At 54.1% G+C, this 20,205-nt stretch overlaps 1 protein-coding gene across 1 annotated transcript; it reads right to left on the minus strand.

Annotated features, from left to right (window-relative positions):
• Positions 1 to 1,892: 1,892 nt before the first annotated feature.
• Positions 1,893 to 16,781, minus strand: SYT3 (synaptotagmin 3; the record flags this gene model as incomplete). Its single annotated transcript, XM_082606568.1, has 9 exons — positions 16,686 to 16,781; positions 15,063 to 15,233; positions 10,886 to 11,408; positions 8,257 to 8,644; positions 7,656 to 7,874; positions 5,132 to 5,252; positions 4,590 to 4,761; positions 4,351 to 4,483; positions 1,893 to 1,958 (listed from the first exon to the last, which is right to left on the minus strand). The coding sequence occupies exons 2-9, from the start codon at positions 15,211 to 15,213 to the stop codon at positions 1,893 to 1,895; spliced, it is 1,773 nt and encodes a 590-aa protein (XP_082462694.1). The 5' UTR covers positions 15,214 to 15,233; positions 16,686 to 16,781.
• Positions 16,782 to 20,205: the final 3,424 nt, after the last annotated feature.

Genomic DNA, 20,205 nt, shown 5'->3' on the forward strand with positions numbered 1-20,205 from the left:
AATGATATGGAAGCAGGGAGAGAAAGAGAAAAAGAGAGAGAGAGAGAGAGAGAGACTATCCTAATTTTGTTTCCAATCTTTTTGCAATTGCAGCAGGTCCTGTTAATTTCCTACCCAACAGTCATTCCCCTTTCTGTGTTTCCTTGCTGGCAAGGGCCACATCCCACGATATAGACTAGAAATGACAGATGCTCACTTTCCAGACTGCTTTGCAACCCAGGCTGGCCATAGAACCCACTCTGGCAAATGAGAAGGAGAACTCTTCTGGGGAGAAAAAAAAGCGAACACATAAGGGGAGGCCCCTGTCCACATTTTCTGCATTAGATGTCACCGTCTGAGAACACGACATGTGGTACCGTTGCAGACACTTTGTACCCATGAGGGGAAAGCAAAACAATTCTCACAGACGCCAACCCAGTGCCTGACACTGAGCAGCTGAACTAACCCCTGGGACTTTGTATCTTTAAAATGTTTGTTAGATGAGCAAAAGAAATCTCTACCATTTCAGCTCTTTCTGTTTTCTGCAGCTGAAGGCATGATGGCAGATGCAGCTTTATAAGCCTGCAGTTCCAGATGGCCATTTATTACCACCATAAAGACCTGCCTGAGAATGAAATCAATAAAGGACAAAGCAGAATCACTCGAACACCTGGATCCAACCATGCCTGAAGTCCTTCTGTACGCTCAGACTTCCCTGGATGTCTTTCCATTCTGCTTGTGGCTTACAGTAGTTTGGGTTGCCTTTTAAAATATTAATTAATTAATTAAGTTTTGGCTGCGTTGGGTCTTCGTTGCTGTGTGTGGGCTTTCTCTAGTTGCGGCAAGCGGGGGCTACTCTCTGTTGTGGTGTGCGGGCTTCTCATTGCAGTGGCTTCTTCTGTTGCAGAGCACAGGCTCTAGGCGCACGGGCTCAGTAGTTGTGGCGCACCAGCTTAGTTGCTCTGCAGCATGTGGATCTTCCCGGATCAGAGCTCTAACCCGTGTCTCCTGCGTTGGCAGGTGGATTCTTAGCCACTGTGTCACCAGGGAAGCCCCTGGGTTGCATTTTGTGTCCTATAATCACAGTGGTCCTGGCCAATGTGAAATTTAGAAAGGCTCAGATAAATCAATTAAGTTGCCAAAGGTTACCCAGGCAGTGAATGAAACATTTGTCTGAATGCAGAGCCAGGATGTTCCAACCCAGCTTCCCGGTCCCAGAAAGGACAGGAGCCCTAGATGGAGTGAGACCCACGGTACGTGTTTATTCTGTCATTGATAGCAGCAGCAGTGGGGGGGATTGGCCAGACGGGGGATGTGGTGAACAGAAAGGGCAGACACAGATGTGCGTGTGTCTAGGGGAACACGAAGGATTGGTCTGTTGACATTCACGGTGAGAACAAGGGTTAGGACATCAAGTGTTGTACAAACAGCAAAGAGACACAGAGACCGACAGAGGTGTGGGGAGGGGGAGGGGTCCCCCAGACATGCACGGCCCCTCGCCTGGATGGGGAGCCCCGGGGAAGGGAGGACAGACACAGTGGAGACTGAATGCCCCCCACCCTGAAACAGGGAGCTGGGCCCGCCTGCCTTCCATCCCCATGCCTCCAGGGGTGGAAGGATGGGCAGGCCCAGGGCTGCCCCGCACCACGTGGCTCGGACGTTATGGCTTCGAGGAGATGAGTTCACAGTCCGGGCAGGAAGGGATGGGGTCCTGAGGGGGCCTGGTCCGATCCTGAGCCTAGGCCAGACCTGCAGGACCGGGCAGGGAGGAGACGTCAGTGATGGCAGAGAGCAGGCCCATGGCTTGTAGTTCCGTCACCACCCCAGGGACCCAGGAATCCCGGTCCTATGTCTCTCCCTCCTCAGACCCAGGAGTCCAGCCCCTCCCCTCCCCGGTCTGGGTTCCTTACCCCTCACTCTGAGTTCTCTTTCTCTGACAATCCTTTGCTGCCTTTTGTGAAGCTGGTCAAAGTCTTTTCCTGAAAGGGGAAATCCAGAAGGCTCAGGAGTAGGGGACAGAGACAAAACAGTTGCTAATCATCAATCTAATAAGACATCAAACCTGTTTTCTTTTTTTTTTTTTGGGGGGGTTGTGACTTGCGGCTTGTGGGATCTTACTTCCCCAACCGTGGATTGAACCCTCGCCCTCGGTAGTGAAAGTGCAAGTCTTAACCACTGGACTGCCAGGGAATTCCCTGTTTTCATCACTTAAAGTTCTCTTTTTTGCCTGGCTCTGAAGTGATGGGACAAGTGGTACAAGAGTCCCATTCTACAGATGCAGAAACTGAGGCACAAAGAAGCAGTCAGTGGAAATGTGAGGGGAGATGAGGATACTGGGGTGACGGGGAAGACCCTTCAGGGCCCCTGAGGAGCTGAGACCCAGTCCTGGGGGTGCCGTGGAGCCATGGGAGGGCTGAGCAGAGAAGGGGCAGGGTCAGCTCTGGGAGTAGAAAGATGCTCTGGGGCCACATAACACTACCGGCTGAAAGTCAAGGTCAGGGCCAGACTCTGCCGGGGTTCAGCTCCTCTCTGCTGAGGAGCGCGAGCAGGGCACACAGGAGCTTCCAGAGAAGCTTGTGAATAAATGAGTGAGTGAATTAGAAGAGTGAGTGATGGAAGGGTGGAGAAGCTGCCATCTGTTTATCTAAGTACAATCACAGTCTTTTCAAAACTCACATCTGAGTCCTGTGCTCAGCCCTTTTTAAGTCCCCCGGCACACCCAACCCAGGAAAAAAGTCCAAAGCAGGGCCAGACTAGTCAATTCCAAGGGAGGAACTGACTCCTAGTGTAAAATTTAAGGTGCATCCAAACTCAGCAATTACGATAAATGCTATTGTAATGCAATTTAAAAAAAATCAAAATTAATGCAAAAAAAAATCCATGATGAGCAAAATACGAATTTTAAATAAAAGCCAGTCCTGTGCCATTTTAAATAAATTTTAAATGAAACTTGTTTTATTTAAAATTTATTTTATTTATTTAAAATTAAAATTTATTTAAATTGTAAATAAGGGCCAGTTCCTGGGCTCAAGAACTGGAGACGAAAGGAGAAATATGCACCTGATTTTTCTGTATTTAAATTTTTTTTTTCCTGGCATATTAAAATAGTTGAGAAAATATTAAAAAAAAAGAAGAGTAAGTGTATTGAAATTCACATTTTCTTAGTTTAAGTGTTTAGTTTATACCCTACAAAGAATTTAGTATAATTTTACTTTCTTGGCTTTAGTGACAGCAAATTCATCAATAGTTTCAGAATCTACTTCTTTGCTTTTCTTGGTTTCAAATGAGAGAGCCACGTTTGAAAATTTCTCTTGACCAAGTAATCATCTTAAGTCATCTTAAATTTTTAATTCAAAAATTGTCAGGGGCTTCCCTGGTGGCGCAGTGGTTGAGAGTCCGCCTGCCGATGCAGGGGACACGGGTTCGTGCCCCGGTCCGGGAGGATCCCACATGCCGCGGAGAGGCTGTGCCCGTGAGCCATGGCCACTGAGCCTGCGCGTCCGGAGCCTGTGCTCCGCAATGGGAGAGGCCACAGCAGTGAGAGGCCCGCGTACCGAAAAAAAAAAAAAAATTGTCACGCTGGTTCTTGCGTGACCCACAGGCCTCTTGGGGTCTGCTCGTACCCCTTCTTTGTCTGCTCCAGGCTCACCGCTGACATCAGCCTCCTCGATGATTCCGAACAGGAACGGGCAGCCTTGCCCTCTCCCTACAATCTTCTTCACCTGAGCCCATTCCTTTCAACCTCCAGGCCTCCCTCTGCTCAAATGTCACCTCCTCCAAGCAGCCCTCCATGACCCCCTAATCTAAAGGGCATCCTCCATCTCCCATCCAGATTCCCTCTACCTCCCAGATTCCAAAACGTTCTGGACCACAACTGACAGGGAGAAAAATAAATTAACACTATGATCCTTGGTTTGCTGCCCTGTGAAAATGTCTGCTCTGTTCTATTTCAGCTTTATTTTCTTATTCATTTCAATTTTCACAGCCTGCTTTAAATAACAAATAAAGAAAACCCCGCTCTATTTTATCATCTAGTGTTTTCCTTTTGTTTGGGACTTAGCACCATGGGTAATGATAATAATAGTAGCTGACTATTTACTGAGCCCTTACTAAGAGGCAGACACTTAGTCCTGCATTAACTCACTGAATCTTCACATCTGTCCTAACAATAGGTGTTATTAACGGTCCCATTTCCCAACAGAGGAAACTGAGGCACAGAGAGTTCAAGTAACTTGCTCTAAATCACACAGCTAGAGATGGTAGAGCGGGGATTCGAACCTAGGCTGACTCCACAGCCCACAGAGACGTGACGCGTTGCGTGAGTAAAGGGGCGAACGGCGGTGGGAGGGACCTCGGGTGGCGCCCACGCACCTCCACCAGCTGGTGCCAGTGCTCCACGGGCTTGCGCGGGTTGGCCAGCATCTCGGCCCAGTGCTCGCGGCCATGGGGGTCAGCAGCGTCGGGACCCACGCGGCACACGCCGATCACCTCGTTGTGTCCGATGCTGGGGGTCAGGGGTGGGGGGTCGGTGAGCACCTGAGAGGGAGGGAGGCAGGCCCGGCCCCGCCCCCTGCGCTCGCCCCCCTCCCTCCCACCCCCCGCGCCCTCACCAATCATAGTCCACCACCGCGATGCTGAGCCCCACGTTCTCCACGCTCTCGGGGGCCACGTCGAACACCAGCGCCTCGTTGTACGTGGGGTTCAGCGTGTTCTTCTTGATCGAGGTTTTCCGCTTCTTCAGACGCCGCCCCTCGCTGATCAGAGAGGCCTTCACGTAGGGGTCTGGGGGCGGTTGTGGAGAGCACTGAACCTCGACTTCCTCAGACCCGACTGCGGACCCCAGACCCCTCTTCTCCCAGACCCGAGGGTCTGGATCCGCAGCCTTTTTCCCCCAGCCCCTCCCCGCTCAGACCCAGGAGTCCAGGCCCCCGGCCCCCTCAACCCTCAGACCCAGCATCCAGGCCCCCGGCCCCCTCACCCATCAGACCCAGGATCCAGGCCCCCGGCCCCTCCTCCCTCAGACCCAGGATCCAGGCCCCCAGCACCTCCTCCCTCAGACCCAGGGGTCCAGGCCCCCAGCACCTCCCCCCCTCACACCCAGAAGTCCCAGTCGCCCCCCCCCTTCAGATACCAGCGCCTTCCCGGAACCCACCTGAGAAGCCGGTGAGGTCCATTGCTTTGAGGTTAGAGGCTTTGATGATGGTCACGGTGAGGCGCCCGGCCGTGGGGAGGTAGCAAAGTGAGAAATTGAGCTCCCCAAGATCTGCCTTTTCCTGCAGTTGGGGAAAGAGGGTCAGCGGTGCCTTGCCTCAGCCTCCCGCTGTCTCTCCCTGACTTTCTCTCCCATCCCCAGACTCCAGCTGTCCTCCCACATCTCCAGGGCTCAGGTTTCTGATCCACTTAACAATCTGACTTCGGGCCAAACCTGGTTAATTCTTCGGCCACAGCTGCCTGCCACCGTCAAATCCTATTTGTTCTGCAGGGAAGACTGGAAGAGGCATGGGTGGGGGGAGAGAGCAGCAGAGGGACAGAAAGAGGGAGAGAGAGAGAGAAGAACACGGTGAGAAATAGACTGAGACAGAGATGCAAACTCTGAGAGATACAGTCAGAAAGACAGACCCACAGAGTTCTAAAGTCAGGAAGACCCAGAGGAGAGAGGGGTGGCAGAGACCCAGACAGGGGAGCACAGAGGGGGTGGGTAGGAGGAAGAGGGGCATAGACTCAGAGGGAGCACCGAGGCCTGGGAGGGGCAGGACTAGAGATCCACAGAGGGGGACAGAGACTTGGTGGGGGGTATGGAGACCCAGAGAGAGTGACAGAGACCCAGAATGAGAGGGGAGGGGAAAAGACCCAGAGAGAGAGAGAGAAACAGAGGCAGAGACCTACATCGAGAAAGGGACAGACATCTAGAGAGAGTGGGGCAGAGAAAAGACACAGAGAGGTCAGTCTTAAGGCAGGAGACAGCCAAGAACCAGAGGTTACAAGGAAGGCAGACCCTTCGCTGTGACACACACAGATGGACCTGGAACAGTGGCCAGAGCTAGGGGACCTATGACCCGCCTGTCCCATCCTTCAGCCTTGTCTTGGCCCCTCGCCTCCCAACCACACTGATAGGAGCCCAGGTCCCTAGACTCCCCACTCAGTCCCCTGAGGCTTTGCCCAGGCTGTTCCCTCGGCTTAAAATACCCTTCCTCCGCATCTCCTCTCAGCCAACAAGCCTCGGCTTAGCTGTCACCTCTTTCCACAAGCTCCCAGATTCCCTGCAGCCCTGAGCAGATGCTCCCCCTGTGTGTCCCCGTAATGCTGGCCCCTGACAGCAAACTGCGTGACAGCCTAGACCCACAGCTCCCGAGGACTGTCTGGGGTCCCCGGGTCTTGATCCTGAAAAAACCAGTTGTCGAAGGAATGCATGAATAAATGAAAGAATGAGTGACACCTGGAGCGATCAGGAGGGGGAGAGAAAACGAGAGGTGATAAAAGGAGACAAAGATGGATGCAGGAGGGTGCCTTCGGGTGGGGCTGCCTCGGGGAATGACAGGGAGCGGGGCTTGGTGGGACAGACGTGGGTCCTGGGGATCAGGACCCTACAACTAGGCACGTGGTTCTCATAGGCTGGGCTTGGGGGACTGAGCAAGCAGGCTCTGGAGAGTCCAGTGCAGGGTACTTTAGGAAGAGCCATGGGCACCTGGTTCAACTGTGTCATTGTACATATGGGGAAACTGAGGCTCGGAGAAGGGAAGGACCTTGAGTAGGGCCATCAGGTGGGCAAAACCAGCCCTCTCGTGATATGAGGACAGGGCTTACCCAGCCCTGACACACACAGCTGCCCCAGATTGGCAGAGAGCTGGAATGTTGGGAAACCCACAGATTGGAACTGAGAGGGCTGAGGAGTTCTTTGGGGCATGGAAGGGGTCAGGACACCCAACAAAGACCTAGGGGCTGGGTTTGGGGAAGGATTGGATGTACAGGAGAGTGAGGTTGTAAGAAATGAGGAAGGGGCCCATGGGGGGTGTTGGGGGAATTGGGGAGATGTCAGGATACTGGGGACCCCAGTATGTCCGAGGTTTGGGACATCAAGCTATCTGAATTCTAGTGGAGACCATGAGGAGACACAGGATTAGATTATATTAGAGAATCTGAAAGTCAGGGATTTGAAACAAAATGTTCAGAGATCAGAGGGGTTGGGGGAGTTCAGGAAGTCTGGGAATTGGAAAATTGGGAGGTTGTGAGGGGAAGGAAGTTGGGAAAACAAAAGCCAAGGACTAGGGCTTGGGAAGTTGGAGGGTCAGGAATATAGGGCCAGAGGGCAGAAGTCATGGGGTCATGGCATGGAAGTTTGACAAAGCCGGCCGGTGGGTACATGGGCGTCTATTATAGTTTTCTCAGTGGTTACCATCAGATGTCAACGGGGTGGGGGAGTGAGGTGCTGGTGTCAGAAGTTGGGAATCTGGGGCCCAGTTATGATATTAATAGTTGACAAAGTGCGGAAGGGGAATGGGGGTCCATTATATCAGTCTCTATTCTTGCTTGTACGTCTGCAATATCTTACAACAAAATAAAGCTGAACAGAAAACTCCAGGATCAAGGAGTTACAAGGTTATGAAGTGGGGAGGCAAGGAGATGGCAAACTGAGGGGTCCCAGGTCCCCCGGGATGGGGGATGCAGGAGCCACTGACCGAGCCACCCTCCACGATGTCCCTCCACAGCGGGCGGTCGGGGGGCTGCTCGGCCAGCTCCAGGAGGTTGTCCAGAACCACCTGGCCGATGAGGTCGTGCCGGGAGAAGCGGTCAAAGTCATAGACGCTGAAGTGCAGTTTGCGCTGGGCCAGCTCAGCCAGGGGCACGGAGAACTGAAATGTCTCATTGAACACTGGGTTCAGGGTCTTCCTGTGTACCTAGTGGGGTGGGCGAGGAAGGGAGACAGACACCATGCCCACCAGCCCCTCCTGCCCGGGACCCAGATGTCTGGACCCCTACCCCCTCCTTCCTCAGACCCAGGAATCTGGAACCCCAGCCCCTCCTCCCTCAGACCCAGGATCCAGGCCCCCAGGCCCTCCCCCCTCAGACCCAGGGGTCCCCGCTCCCAACCCCTCCCCCCTCAGACCCAGGATCCAGGCCCGCAGCCCCTCCTCCCTCAGATCCAGGGGTCCAGGCCCCCAGCCCCTCCTCCCTCAGACCCAGGATCCAGGCCCCCAGCCCCTCCTCCCTCAGATCCAGGGTTCCGGGCCCCCAGACCCTCCTCCCTGGGACCCAGATGTCCAGCCCACCACTCCGGACCTTGGTCTGAAACTTTTTCTTGCGGTCAGGCAGCAGGTAGATCTTGACGTAGGGATCTGAGAAGCCATTGGAGTCCTTGGCCGGGAGGTCCAAGGCCTGCAGGATCCGCACCACCAGCTGGTCGGAGCCGTAGAGGTACCTCAGGGCGAAGCTGATGCGGCCGCAGGGCGCCCCCGCGCCGGCCTCTCCGGAACCTGGGGCCCCGCCGCCCCGCCGGCCGCCGGGTCCAGTCCCTTGGTACAACTCCGGCTTGATCTGTCCGATGAGCTTGGCTTTTTCCTCACCGCCTGGTAAGGGTAAGGGTAGGGCGGGCGGCCGCTCCTCACTGCCCGGATCCGGCTGGGAGCTCAGGGTCTGCTGGGTGAGGGGCCGGGGCAGGGCTGGGTACCTGCGGGGGTGGGGAAGACAAGGCGGAGTCGGTGGCCCCGATCTTTGCTGCATCTGAAGACCTTGGAGGCTCCTGCCTGCCTCTTCCCCAAACCCCATAGCCAGGTGTCCACAGATCCCCACCTTTGCCCACTGTGACCTTGAGCAAGGCACTTGAATTCTCTGAGGCGCAGTTTCCCCATCTGTGTGAGGAGGGTGACCTATCCCCTTTTCTAAGCTAGCTCCACCCCAGACCTGGGCTTGCACCAGCCTCTAGAAGCCTCCTTCTGACCTCAGGGTGTGACCCAGAATAGCTTCTCTATGGACCCCTGGGGCCTCACACAGCCCAGACCCCCTGGTCCTGCACCTGTCCTTCTCCAAGTCTCCCTAACCCATCCTAGTCCCAGCCTCATCCTCTCCCACCTGACCATCGCTCCCCCTGGGCTGTCCTTTCTCTCTCAACTTCCTTTTCTGGCTGTCTGTGTTTGTAGAACACTCTGGAAGCCCAAAGCTCCATCCTTAACCATCTTTGCCATCTTCTCCCCTTCTCACTCACACGCTTTCCCTGGACAAGCTCAGCTGTGCCCCAGGTTTCCACGACCATCAGCAGCCTGATGTCTGCTAAATCTGTCTTCTGAGCTCTAGCCTGGCTGAGCCCACAGCCTCAGCTGCCCATCAGACACCACACACCCCTCGTGTTCCCTGCTGGGCTCAGTGCCTCCTCCCAAGCCCACTTCCTCTCCCAGTTCCCCAGAATCCACCTGGATTTGCAGGTCAGACACCTGGGGCCATCCTCATCTCCTCTCTCCCCTCCAGTCCTTTCCCTTCCATCTCCTGAATTTCCCCATCCCTGTGGTCCCTGCTCATCCATCCTCTCCTGCATGGACCATCACACCCGGGCCCCTAGTGACGGGCAGTCATGACTGGACATGGCAGCCCCAGATGCGCTGAGAGGCAGGCATGAGGCTGGGAGAAGTGGGAGGGCACCAAGCCGTGGAAAGGGATGCCGGGTGAGATGGCTTCAGCTACTGATCAGTGGGCCATTCCCTGCTCCCAGAGTGACTTTGAGGAGGTCATTAACAAGCTCTGGGCCTCAGATTCTTCATCTGTATAGTGGGGGAAGGAGGAACTCAGACTGGTGTATCCATCAACCTCTGGAAGACCTCCCCAGAGACCTCAAACTATATTTTCCATGAGCTCTTGGCCAGCCCCTTGGACAAGAACCACCTATGAACCTCTGGGGCCCAAGACAATCCTTCCCGGAGGCAGTTTTCCCCGGACGCTCCCCCGGGCCCCTCCGATTCAACAAGACCCAGATAAGCTCAGGGTCTCCCTCAAACCCACTGCTCTTCCTAGATCCTCTGACAGCTCCACCATTCACCCAATCAATCACCAGGCCAGACCCCTGGGTGCTGTCTTTACCTCCTCCCACCCCCTTCTACCCACAGCTGTCAACCCCTAGTTCCATCCCTGACTCTCGGCCCCCCATGACTCTCTCTACCTCATCTCCTCCTCCACCATTCCCAGTTCAGCCTTGTCTCCTGCCTGGACTCTTGGTATCCAATCTGTCTCTCCAGTCTGTCCCCTATGTGGCCCCAGAGAGGTCTTTCTACCCACAGCTGACCTCCTCTGCTCACAGCCCTTTGTGGCTCCCCAGTGCCCTAGGACAAAGTCCCAACCCCTCAGTCCAGCATTCAAGACCCTGTGTGATCTGGTCCTACCCTCGTCCCCTAGTACTGCAGCCCTGGCCTGGCTGGATAGGGACAGCTGATTTGAGGACCCACTTCCCCTGGATTGTGAGTGACATGAGGGCAGGGTCTGTCTGCCATGCTCACCTCTATTCTTTTCCAACGCCCAGCTCAGCTCTAGCTCATATTAGGTGCTCAGTATACATGTGCAGAATAATGAATAATGGATGGATGAACTGCAGGTCCCACCACCCACCCAGGCTTAGGGAGAAAGAGATGAATTCCTTTGTGCCTCAGGGACTCAGGGGTCTAATCTCCATTCTCTTCCACCTTCCTGATCCCAGAGTCCTGTCCTTGGCCTCCTCCTTCCTCTGGATCCAAGAACCTAGACCTCTAGCCCCCTCCTCCCTCCAGCTCAGGAGTCTGAAGCCCTAGCCTCCTGTTTCCCCAGGATTCAGGAATCCACACCCCAAGCTCCCTCCTTCCCGAGGACTCATGAGAGCCATAGATGGGAGAGAGACACATAAGAAGAACAGAAGTTCAGAGTGGACCCCCAGCCCAGTAGCCTGTCTCACCTGGTGGTGGGTGCCAGGCTTGTGACCTGCTGATGCGACTGGGCACTGGGCAAGCCCCCACCACTTGGGGGAAGCAGGAGAAGCCCAGAGCCTGCGCCACCCTCAGAGGGCAGCTCAGGAGATGTCTGGCTCGGTTTGACCCCAGCGGCCACTACAGCAGCTGCAGCCTCTGGATACGAGTCCATGTCCAAGTAGGAGGGCTCTGGGGGGTCTGGCCCCCCTAGGCTGCCCGGCTCCAGCAGCTCAGCGAAGGGCGGATGGTGGGCAGTGTGGGCATGGTGGTGTGGGCCCCCCAGCAGGGGATGGCCACCCAGGCCAGCCCCTAGGTGGTGCCCACCGCCGCCTACCAGGCCTGCCAGCCCGACCCCGCCTAGGTCTTTGCGCAGGGGGCCACCGCCCACTGCTGAGCCTCCCTTGTCCCTCCAGGGCACCCAGCACAGCTTCCAGGACACGAAGAGGGAGACACCCAGAAGGACAATGCCACAGAACGTCACGATGACCGACAGCAGGCTCACGGAGATGTCTGGAGAGAGTGAGGACAAAGGTCAGGGGTCAGGGCGGGGTCAGAGTTTATCCTCCCATTGCTGTCCCCAAGAGCTAACCTTTAGTATTTGCCACTCACCGTCCTAAGCACTCTACATGTAATACTTAGTATAAACTCCACGACTACTCAAGGTCGGTGTTTCTATCTACCCATTTTAAAGATGAGGAACCTGAGAGGCTGAGTGACTTGTGTAAGGCTGCACAGGTAGTCAGTGACAGACCTGGGATCTGAACCGGCAGTCTGTCTTCGGATTTTAGTCTTTTTATTCTCTTGATTGCTAGCCCACCGTGACTCTCTGTAAGGGAATACAGCATCCGAGGTAGGACGAAGGTTCCCTAAAATGCTAAGAGTTGATCAAGGAGAAAGGAGACTGCATGGCACAGTTAGGCAGGTCAGGGTTCAAATCCCAGCTTGCTGTGTGGCTTTGGGAACATATCTTAACCTCTCTGAGCCTGACAGTCCCCATCTGACAAATGGGAAAAATCAGTTCCGCCTCTCATAGTGCTTTTAAGGAATGCAGGGAGTAAATGGTGTGCAGAGCAAGCTGGGGAAGATAATAGCAAACATTTCTTGAGAGGTTACTATGTTCTGGACACATAAGTGCTTTATAGGCATTAGCTTCCTTATGCCTGACAGGCATGCTAGGAGGTTGGCAGCATTATTATGCCCATTGTTATTTTCCACAAAAGGAAACTGAGGCCAAGAGACACGAAGTTACCAAAGACACAGAGTCCTAGAGCTGGAGCGGGGGAGTCAGGATTCGAGTCTGGGTGCCTGGCTTTACCGTCTTCACCATTATGCTACCACACCTCAATATTTCCCAATAAATGGTAGTTCAGACATGAATTTTTGTTAGAATAATAAATCTTATTGCTGTTGCCACGTGTATCCAACGTCACCGCCACCGCAGCTAACAACTCTGAATGTCTACTATGTGCTGATATGCCTTTCAGAGAAACCCAAGGACAGCCCAGATCTTGAACTGAAAGTTTCTGGCTCGTTCAGTAATTGTTACCAAGAATGGGGTTTTTCAAGGAAATGTGAATTTATTTGGGGTTGACTTCCGGGTCTCAGCGAGGTGGAACACAGGGGAAATTCCTGCTCTGTACAGACCATGGATTATGGGGGGCAGGGGAAGGAGCAGGTAACTAAACCATTGGCAGCAAGCTCAGCTGGGTGGAAGGGCTGTGTCACTTCATGGAGCTCTTGGTGGCAAGGGGATGCCCTCTGGTCCTGAGTTGCCCAGTGAATCTAAGTCAGTGGCCCATGGTGTTAATCCTCAGGATACTATGTAACCTAAGGATGATGGGTCCTATTTTACAAATAAGGAAACTGAGTGTCTGAGAGAGAGGACGTGACCCTGCAGGCCCACACGGCGGGCAGCAGCAGAACCCTGAGTTTCCCACCCCACCTCCAACCCCTTAGGGTGCTCCTTTCGAGGTGACCGACATCTATTTAGAGTTCTGGGGGCCTGTTAGAAACCGGAGCAAGGACTTTCTGGCCTCCTGAGCATGGAAAGAATTGAGAAAAGGGGGCCATTTTGGAAGAGAAAGGGGAGAAGAATTGAACAGATGCTTTCCCCCACTGCCAGCCTGGCCCAGACCCTCTCCAAGTCAAAACATCAATCCTCCCAACTCTGGCAGATTTCTCATTCCTGTCTGCCTGCACTGGGGAGCCATGTGCAGTTGGCAACCCATGTGGGTTGGGCAAGGCAGTGTAGTTGTGCAGTAAAATATTAATCTTTTTGCCCAAAGAAACATTTGGCCCTTGATCAGCTCATGAGGGGTGAACCTCTAAGCCCTTGGAATGTCCTGCCTGAGTGTTTTTATTTACCTGAGAAACTTGGGCCACATCAGATAGTCTGTGTAACAGTGTGATTGATTCTGGGGTCTTTGGGCCACATGTTATCTGCTTGACCTTTGGAGGGGCTAAGACTAAGTTCAGACATGTGGACAGTCAGCCGTGTCTACATGACAGAGCCCCAGTAAAGACCCTGGACACTGAGGCTCTGGTGAGCTTCCCTAGTGGGCCCTACCCTGTGCATGTTGTCACACGTTGTTGCTGGGAGAGTTAAGGGCTGTCTGCGTGACTCCATCGGGACAGGACAACTGGAGGCTCACGCCTGGTCTCTCCTGCACCTTACCTTATGCCTCTTTTCCCTTTGCTGATTTTAATCTCCATCCTTTTGCTGTCATGAAATGTAGCCATGCATATACAGCTTTTCTGAGTTTTGAGTCCTAGAAATCATTGAACCTGAGGGTGGTCTTGGGATTCCCAAGCACTCACAATGGCAGTAGTGTACCAGACTTCCTGGGGTCAAAATCTGGCTCTCCTGGGCTTCCCTGGTGGCGCAGTGGTTGAGAGTCCGCCTGCCGATGCAGGGGACATGGGTTCGTGCCCCGGTCTGGGAGGATCCCACATGCCGCGGAGCGGCTGGGCCCGTGAGCCATGGCTGTTGAGCCTGCGCGTCCGGAGCCTGTGCTCCGCAGCGGGAGAGGCCACAACAGTGAGAGGCCCACATACCGCAAAAAAATAAATAAATAAATAAATAAAAAATAAAAACAGTAACAAACTTTAAAAAAAAAAAAAAAAATCTGGCTCTCCTGCATACGGGCTATGAGATTCTGAGCGAGCTGCTTCAGGTCTCTGGGCCTCATTCCTCGTCACTGTCCCGTGGACATCCTGCACTCGAGATGCTGAGCCCCGCCCTGGCACTCAGCACGTGTGACTGTCATTGTAACCTCCCACCTCATGCTTCCTAAAGGTTCTTCATCTGGACGAGGGCACTCATGATATTCCCTAGCTCTCAGAACCCTGCGGATTCCTATCTGGGTTACCTGGAGCCAATCACTCCACCCTCTGGGCCTCAGTTTCCCCCATTGAAAATAGGGATTATAACTATATTTACTATTCTGTAATAACCTATAATGGGAAAGAATCTGAAAAAGAATAGATATGAATCACTTTGCTGAATCACTGTAAACCAACTATACTCCAATTAAAAAATAAAATTAAAAAAAGAGAAAATAGGGATTATATGTACCACAAAGGGTAGTGGATCTTGTATACTGTCTGGTACACAGTTGGTGCTCAGTAAGTATATTCCAACATATATTGAATGACCAGTGTGCATGCAGCTTGTTCTTAGCACTTCACATGTGTCATATCACTTGAGTCTCTCAGATGCCCCATGAAGTAGTTACTTTCATGATCCCATTTTCCAGATGAGGAAATCGAGGCACAGAAGAAGCCATTCATTTCATAAGTGGAGGAGGTGGGATTTGAACCCAGACAGGTCAGACAGACTGACTTAAGAGCCTGAGCTTCTAAGCACTATGTGAAATGCACAAAGATACCTGAAGGGGGTGTGTGGTAGCAGTGGTGTGGTGGCGAGGGAGGGTGGACAGGAGGCCCACAGGGCAAAATCCCGAAGGTCACAGGCCACATGGACCACAGAGCTCCTTCTTCTTAGATCAGAGGCTTGGGGGACCAGCAACAGGCAGGATGGAGGCAAGACTATAAGAGGGACTGGCCCCATAAGGAAGAGGAAGCTGAGCAGGGCTGTTCTGAATCTCTAAAACTCCTGGCTACAGTGGAAGCAGGGGGCTGGCCAAGACGGCTGGGGATGCTGACCTGCATCGGGGCCCCGGGGATAGCCTCTGATTCGCAGGTCGTTGAACTCTTGGCACCTGTCACTGGTGTCGGCATCTCGGACCCGTGCACAGAGGTCCGAGACCAGGATGAGTGCCCGACGGCAGAGGTCATCCTCGTAGTCTCCTGACATGGTGGCCAGCGGGTCCTGTTCTTGGGAGGGGCCGGGCAAGGGTGCAGATGGGGAATGGGATGGGGGAGAGGGGTGGATAAAGGGCGGAAAGAGACAGAAAAAGGATAGGCAAGGGGACAGCAATTGGGGGTGGATGGACAAGGGATGGAGATTAGGGGAGGATTGGACAAGGAAAAAGAAATTAGGGGCAAATGGACAAGGAGGAAGGGACTGGGAAGGCCAGTCAAGGGGCAGAGATTAAGGGTGCATAAATAAAGGGGTGGACAGACAAGGAGACAAAGATTAGGGCTGCACAGATGCAGGGACAGAATTTCGGGAGGGAGAGACAACGGAACAACCATTTCTCATTCGTGCATTCAACAAATATTCACTGAGCACCAACTACGTGAGAGGCACTGTGCCAGCTGCTGCAGATCCAGCAGGGAGCAAACGCCACGCGGTCTCCAGCTTCTTGGTGTCACAATGCAATGAGAGGAGACAAAGAGTAAACAAATCAACAAACACACATAAACAAACACGCACACATAGACACAAAGCCCTCAGACTGTGAGAAGAGCTCTAAAAGAAATAGTTGGAGGATGTGTCACAAGGGGACCTGGAGGTGGGCAGTTGGGGGAGCTCTCTGAAATCTGAAGGATGAGATGGAGCCAGCCATGGGCAGTGGGCAGTGGGGCTGGAGTGAGGAAAAGCATTCAAAGCAGCAGGAACAGCGTGAGCAATGGCCCAGGGTGGGAAAGGGCTTGGTAGGTCCAGGGAGCAGGAAGGTGTAGACAGGGAGAGAGGGGGAGAGAGAGAGAGATGGATAGAGGTAGAAAGATAAGAGGTGATTATGTGCGGTGCTGGCTGGGGAGGGATGGAGGTGAAAGATGCAGAGATAAGGACCAAGTTGAGAGAGGGAGAGAGAAGGGGAGGGGAGACAGAGATAACGGGAAGGGCAAACTGGGGCCCAGAAGAGAGGGACAGATGAACAGACAGAGGGAAAGTTAAGGATTGGGACGTGGGATGGACAAACCATAAAGAATAAGCTGGTGTGTAATTCATGGGAGTGTGAGAGATGGGTGGACATAGGGGCAGTGATAAGTGCCAGGAAAGAGCATGGACAGAAATATCTTTGAGAGACAAACAGTGGACAAGAGAGGATGGATGGGGTGCAGAAATAAAGGACAGAAAAATAATGGCCAGAGATCACAGATGGACAAAAGGATACAGAGACGGACTGGGCAGACAGACATGGGTGCAGAAGGAAGGTTGGATTGGTAGGGGGGAGCATAAAAGAGAGGGGACCAGGAGAAATAGGTGGCTGTGGGGAGAAGGGGAATTAGCGACACATGGTTTGGAACTAGACATCAGAGATGGACTGGAAGGAGGGTGCTGGGGAAATTAGGGACAGACAGATCAGGGCTCACAGATGGACAGGTGTCGTGGGGGTAATGCAGAAGGCCAGGACTCGGAGACAGGCATATCAGACTCACCTGCGCTTATCCCTGCCGTGTCCTGGATGGTAGCCGAGGCGGCGGCTGGCGGTAGCCCATGGGGGTTGTAGGGTGGACACGGGGCTGCGGGCCTGTCCCTACGAGCCAGGTGGTGGGAGGGGGTGCTGGATCTGGGGGTCGTGGCCGTGAGAAAAAGCTCAGTCCGAGCCTCACATCTTGTCCTACTCGGGCCAGCTGCTCGACCCCAGGCGACCCCCGAGAAGTCCAGCCACCCCTTCCCAGCTCCGGGTCCCCAGCTCCGGGGGGGTGGGGGGACTTAAAGACTACAATTCCCGGCAGGCCTTGCGCTCGTGTTGCTGCAGCTTCATAGACCAGGCTCTGCAGGGACTGATGGGAATTGAAGTCCTTAATACCTCTCCCGGCTGCGGAGAAGATGGGAATTTTTTTGGAGGTGGGGGGGTTAAGAGATGCCGGGGTCCCAAGGCGCTGCAGGGGAGAGGAATAATGTCTGGGACCTCGAGAAGCCGCGGAGTCCTAAGTCCTTAGGGGCCATGGAGTGGGTAAACCATCCCCACGCTCGGGGGATCGGTGGGCGAGGTTGGGGTGCACCCAGGTGTTTCGGGACCCCCCCTTCCAGGGCCACGTGCCCCTCCCCCGGGGCGACCAGCAAACGCTGCAGCACTCCCACTCCCGAGCGGGAGACCCGCGCATCTCTGCACCTACCCCCGCCCCCACGCGCCGTGGCCGCCCCCCGGCATGGGGCTGGGGCGGGGGCTGTGGCAGGGGGAGGGGGAGGAGCAGACTCACCCGGAGCTGCCGCCGCCGCCGCCGCCGCCGCCGCCGCAGCCCCGCGCGCCGGCCGAGGTGCCAGCTCGGCTCCTCCCCCCGCCCCTGTCGCAGGTCCGAGGCTCCTCCCCCTGCACCCCCTCCTTCCCCTCGGAACCTGCGGCTTCAAAGCCCAAAGAGCGCGGCCGCAGCGAGGAAGAAGGGAGATTTCCCGAGACCGAGGCGTCTGAGACGCAGCGCACTTCCACAGACGAGGATGCAGAGATCTGAGATCATGACCCTCTCTGCTCCCCCAGGATCCAGGGGTCCTGGACCTCACCCCCTCCTCTCTCAGAGAAGTCCGGGACCCCAGTCATCTCTTCCCCCAGGACCCAGGGTACTGAGCTTCCAACTCCCTCCATTCTCAGATCCAGGAATCCACCCCTTCTGCTCCCTCCTCCCTTGGGGACCCAGGAGTCCCGACTCCCCAGCCCCCTTCTCCGCAGGACCCAGGACTTCCAGTCCTCCCAGCCGAGGAACTCTGAGGGATGGTGGTGGGCGGGGGGCAGGCAGAGCCTCAGAATCAGCGGTCCTGAGTCTCAGCCCGATGTGGAGGTAGAAGCAAGGACCTGGATTTCAGTCCTTCCTGGGCCGGCTCCTGAGTAGATTCTCAGATACTTGCTGAGCATCTACTGAGCGCCAGGCACTGCCTTTGTGACCTTGCACTCTTTGCTCTGAGTTCGTTTCCTCATCAACAAAATATAGACAATAAACCTGTTTCCTAAGGGACCCAGAGGTTTGAAAAACCAGTCAGTATAGAGGGAGAGCATTGACACCAAGTAGATGCTTTATGAATACTTTTTTTTTTTTTTTTTTTTTTCTTTTTGCGGTATGCGGGCCTCTCACTGTTGTGGCCTCTCCCGTTGCGGAGCACAGGCTCCGGATGCGCAGGCCCAGCGGCCACGGCTCACGGGCCCAGCCGCTCCGCGGCATATGGGATCCTCCCAGACCGGGGCACGAACCCGTGTCCCCTGCATCGGCAGGCGGACTCTCAACCACTGCGCCACCAGGGAGGCCCTATGAATACTTTTTAAAAACAGCAAGTATACCTTTACCGGTATAGTAATAGCAGTGAATGACAATTGCCACTGTGATCTGGGCACTGGGCTAAGTGCTTTGAAAGCATTCTCTGAGTTAATCTTCACTTTGGCCCTCTGAGATGGGGGCAGTTATGTTATTCCCATTTCACAGAAGAGACAACTGAGGCCCACAGAGGTTAAATCCCTTGAAGAAGATCCAGAGCTACCTGGTCTCAGTGGCAGCCCGTAGGGGTGACTTGGAGCCCCCTCACCACCCCCAGTCTTCCTCAGTGCTGCCCCCTGCCTCCCAGTGACACCCATATAAATATAATCTCTAAGTAAAAAATTGCTGCTTCTTCTGCAAACACTTTAAGCCGAGTCCCCTAGGCGCCCCCTTCAATTAGATAATCCGTCCAACTGCGGCCTATGTATACACGTTGCAGTCACCATCATACTTTTGAATGCCCCAGAAATGCCTTCTGGGTTCACTCTGAATCCTATCTTCAGTGCTTCTTGTATTCTCCTGGATGGACCCACATTTGCACCCAGGGAAGCTTGCATGGGAGGGTGGTGCACCCACAGATATGTGCACACAAGTGCAGGCACCCCAAATACCACTTTCACAGCCAGACCTCCGCCCAGGGTCCACAGGCAGCTGTGTTCCACAGGGAGAGACACACAGAAGGAGTATGCAGCAATGCACACTTTCAGAGATGTGCACACTTTCAGAGATGTGCACACAGATGGGCTTGCCAGACTCCCATGACATGTTCCCGAAGAGGCACTTGGGTATCGAGGAATAGCTGCAGCGCACTGGTTGTGTGTGTGACTTTGGAAGGGGGGTGCCTGAGTTCAAATCCCAGCTCTTTCATCATTTGTGGCCTCGGGTGAATAACTTACATTCTTGGTGCCTCAGTTTCCCCGTCTGTAAATGAGGGTGATCTTTTTTTTCCTAATTTTTTTTTATTGGGAGGGTAATCTTTTTTTTTTAAACCCACCTCATTATTTCGAGGATTGAATTAAATTCACCAGAGATGCCTAGAGAAAGTGGTTAATGTTTACTGTTGTCATAATTAGTAATTACATGCATTTGCTCATGGACTCCTTCACTGCATTTTACAAGTGAGGAAATTGAGGCTCAGAGAGGGGAAGTGCCCTGCCCAAGGTCACACAGCAGGGAGGTGTCAGAGTTGAGATTCAAAGCCACGTGGTCCGACTCTAGACTTCTTGCGTTCAGCCTACACTACATTGTTTGCGTATAGGAAGTTTGAGGACCTTGCCTGTCATCACCACCAGGGGTGTGGAAGAGCACAGAGCACTGGACAGGGAACCAGGAGGCAGAGACATTCGTTCAATGCAATCCATGCCCCCAATTGGACAGATACTTACTGAGCATCTACTGACTGCCAGGCACTGTTCTAGGCACCAAGGGTTTGGCTGGGAACAAAGCAGACAAAAATCCCAGCCTTGGGAGGACTCACGGTCTAGTGGTGGAGACAGGTGGTCATTAAATAACTCCATATGGGTATCAATGTTAGGAAGGAAAGTCCAGGGTGCTGTGTGTCTGAGAAGGAGGTCAGTGGAAGGCTTCTCTGAGCAAGTGACATTTGAGTTGGCATAAGCCAGGTGAAGATGGGGGAGGGGAGAGGACTGCTCCAGGGAGAGGGAACAGTCCACGCAAAGCCTGGGGTAGGAGCGAGTTGGCACATGGAGGA

This window comes from Mesoplodon mirus, assembly GCF_964341445.2.
Source record: "Mesoplodon mirus genome assembly, chromosome: 19".
Classification (NCBI taxonomy): domain Eukaryota; kingdom Metazoa; phylum Chordata; class Mammalia; order Artiodactyla; family Ziphiidae; genus Mesoplodon; species Mesoplodon mirus.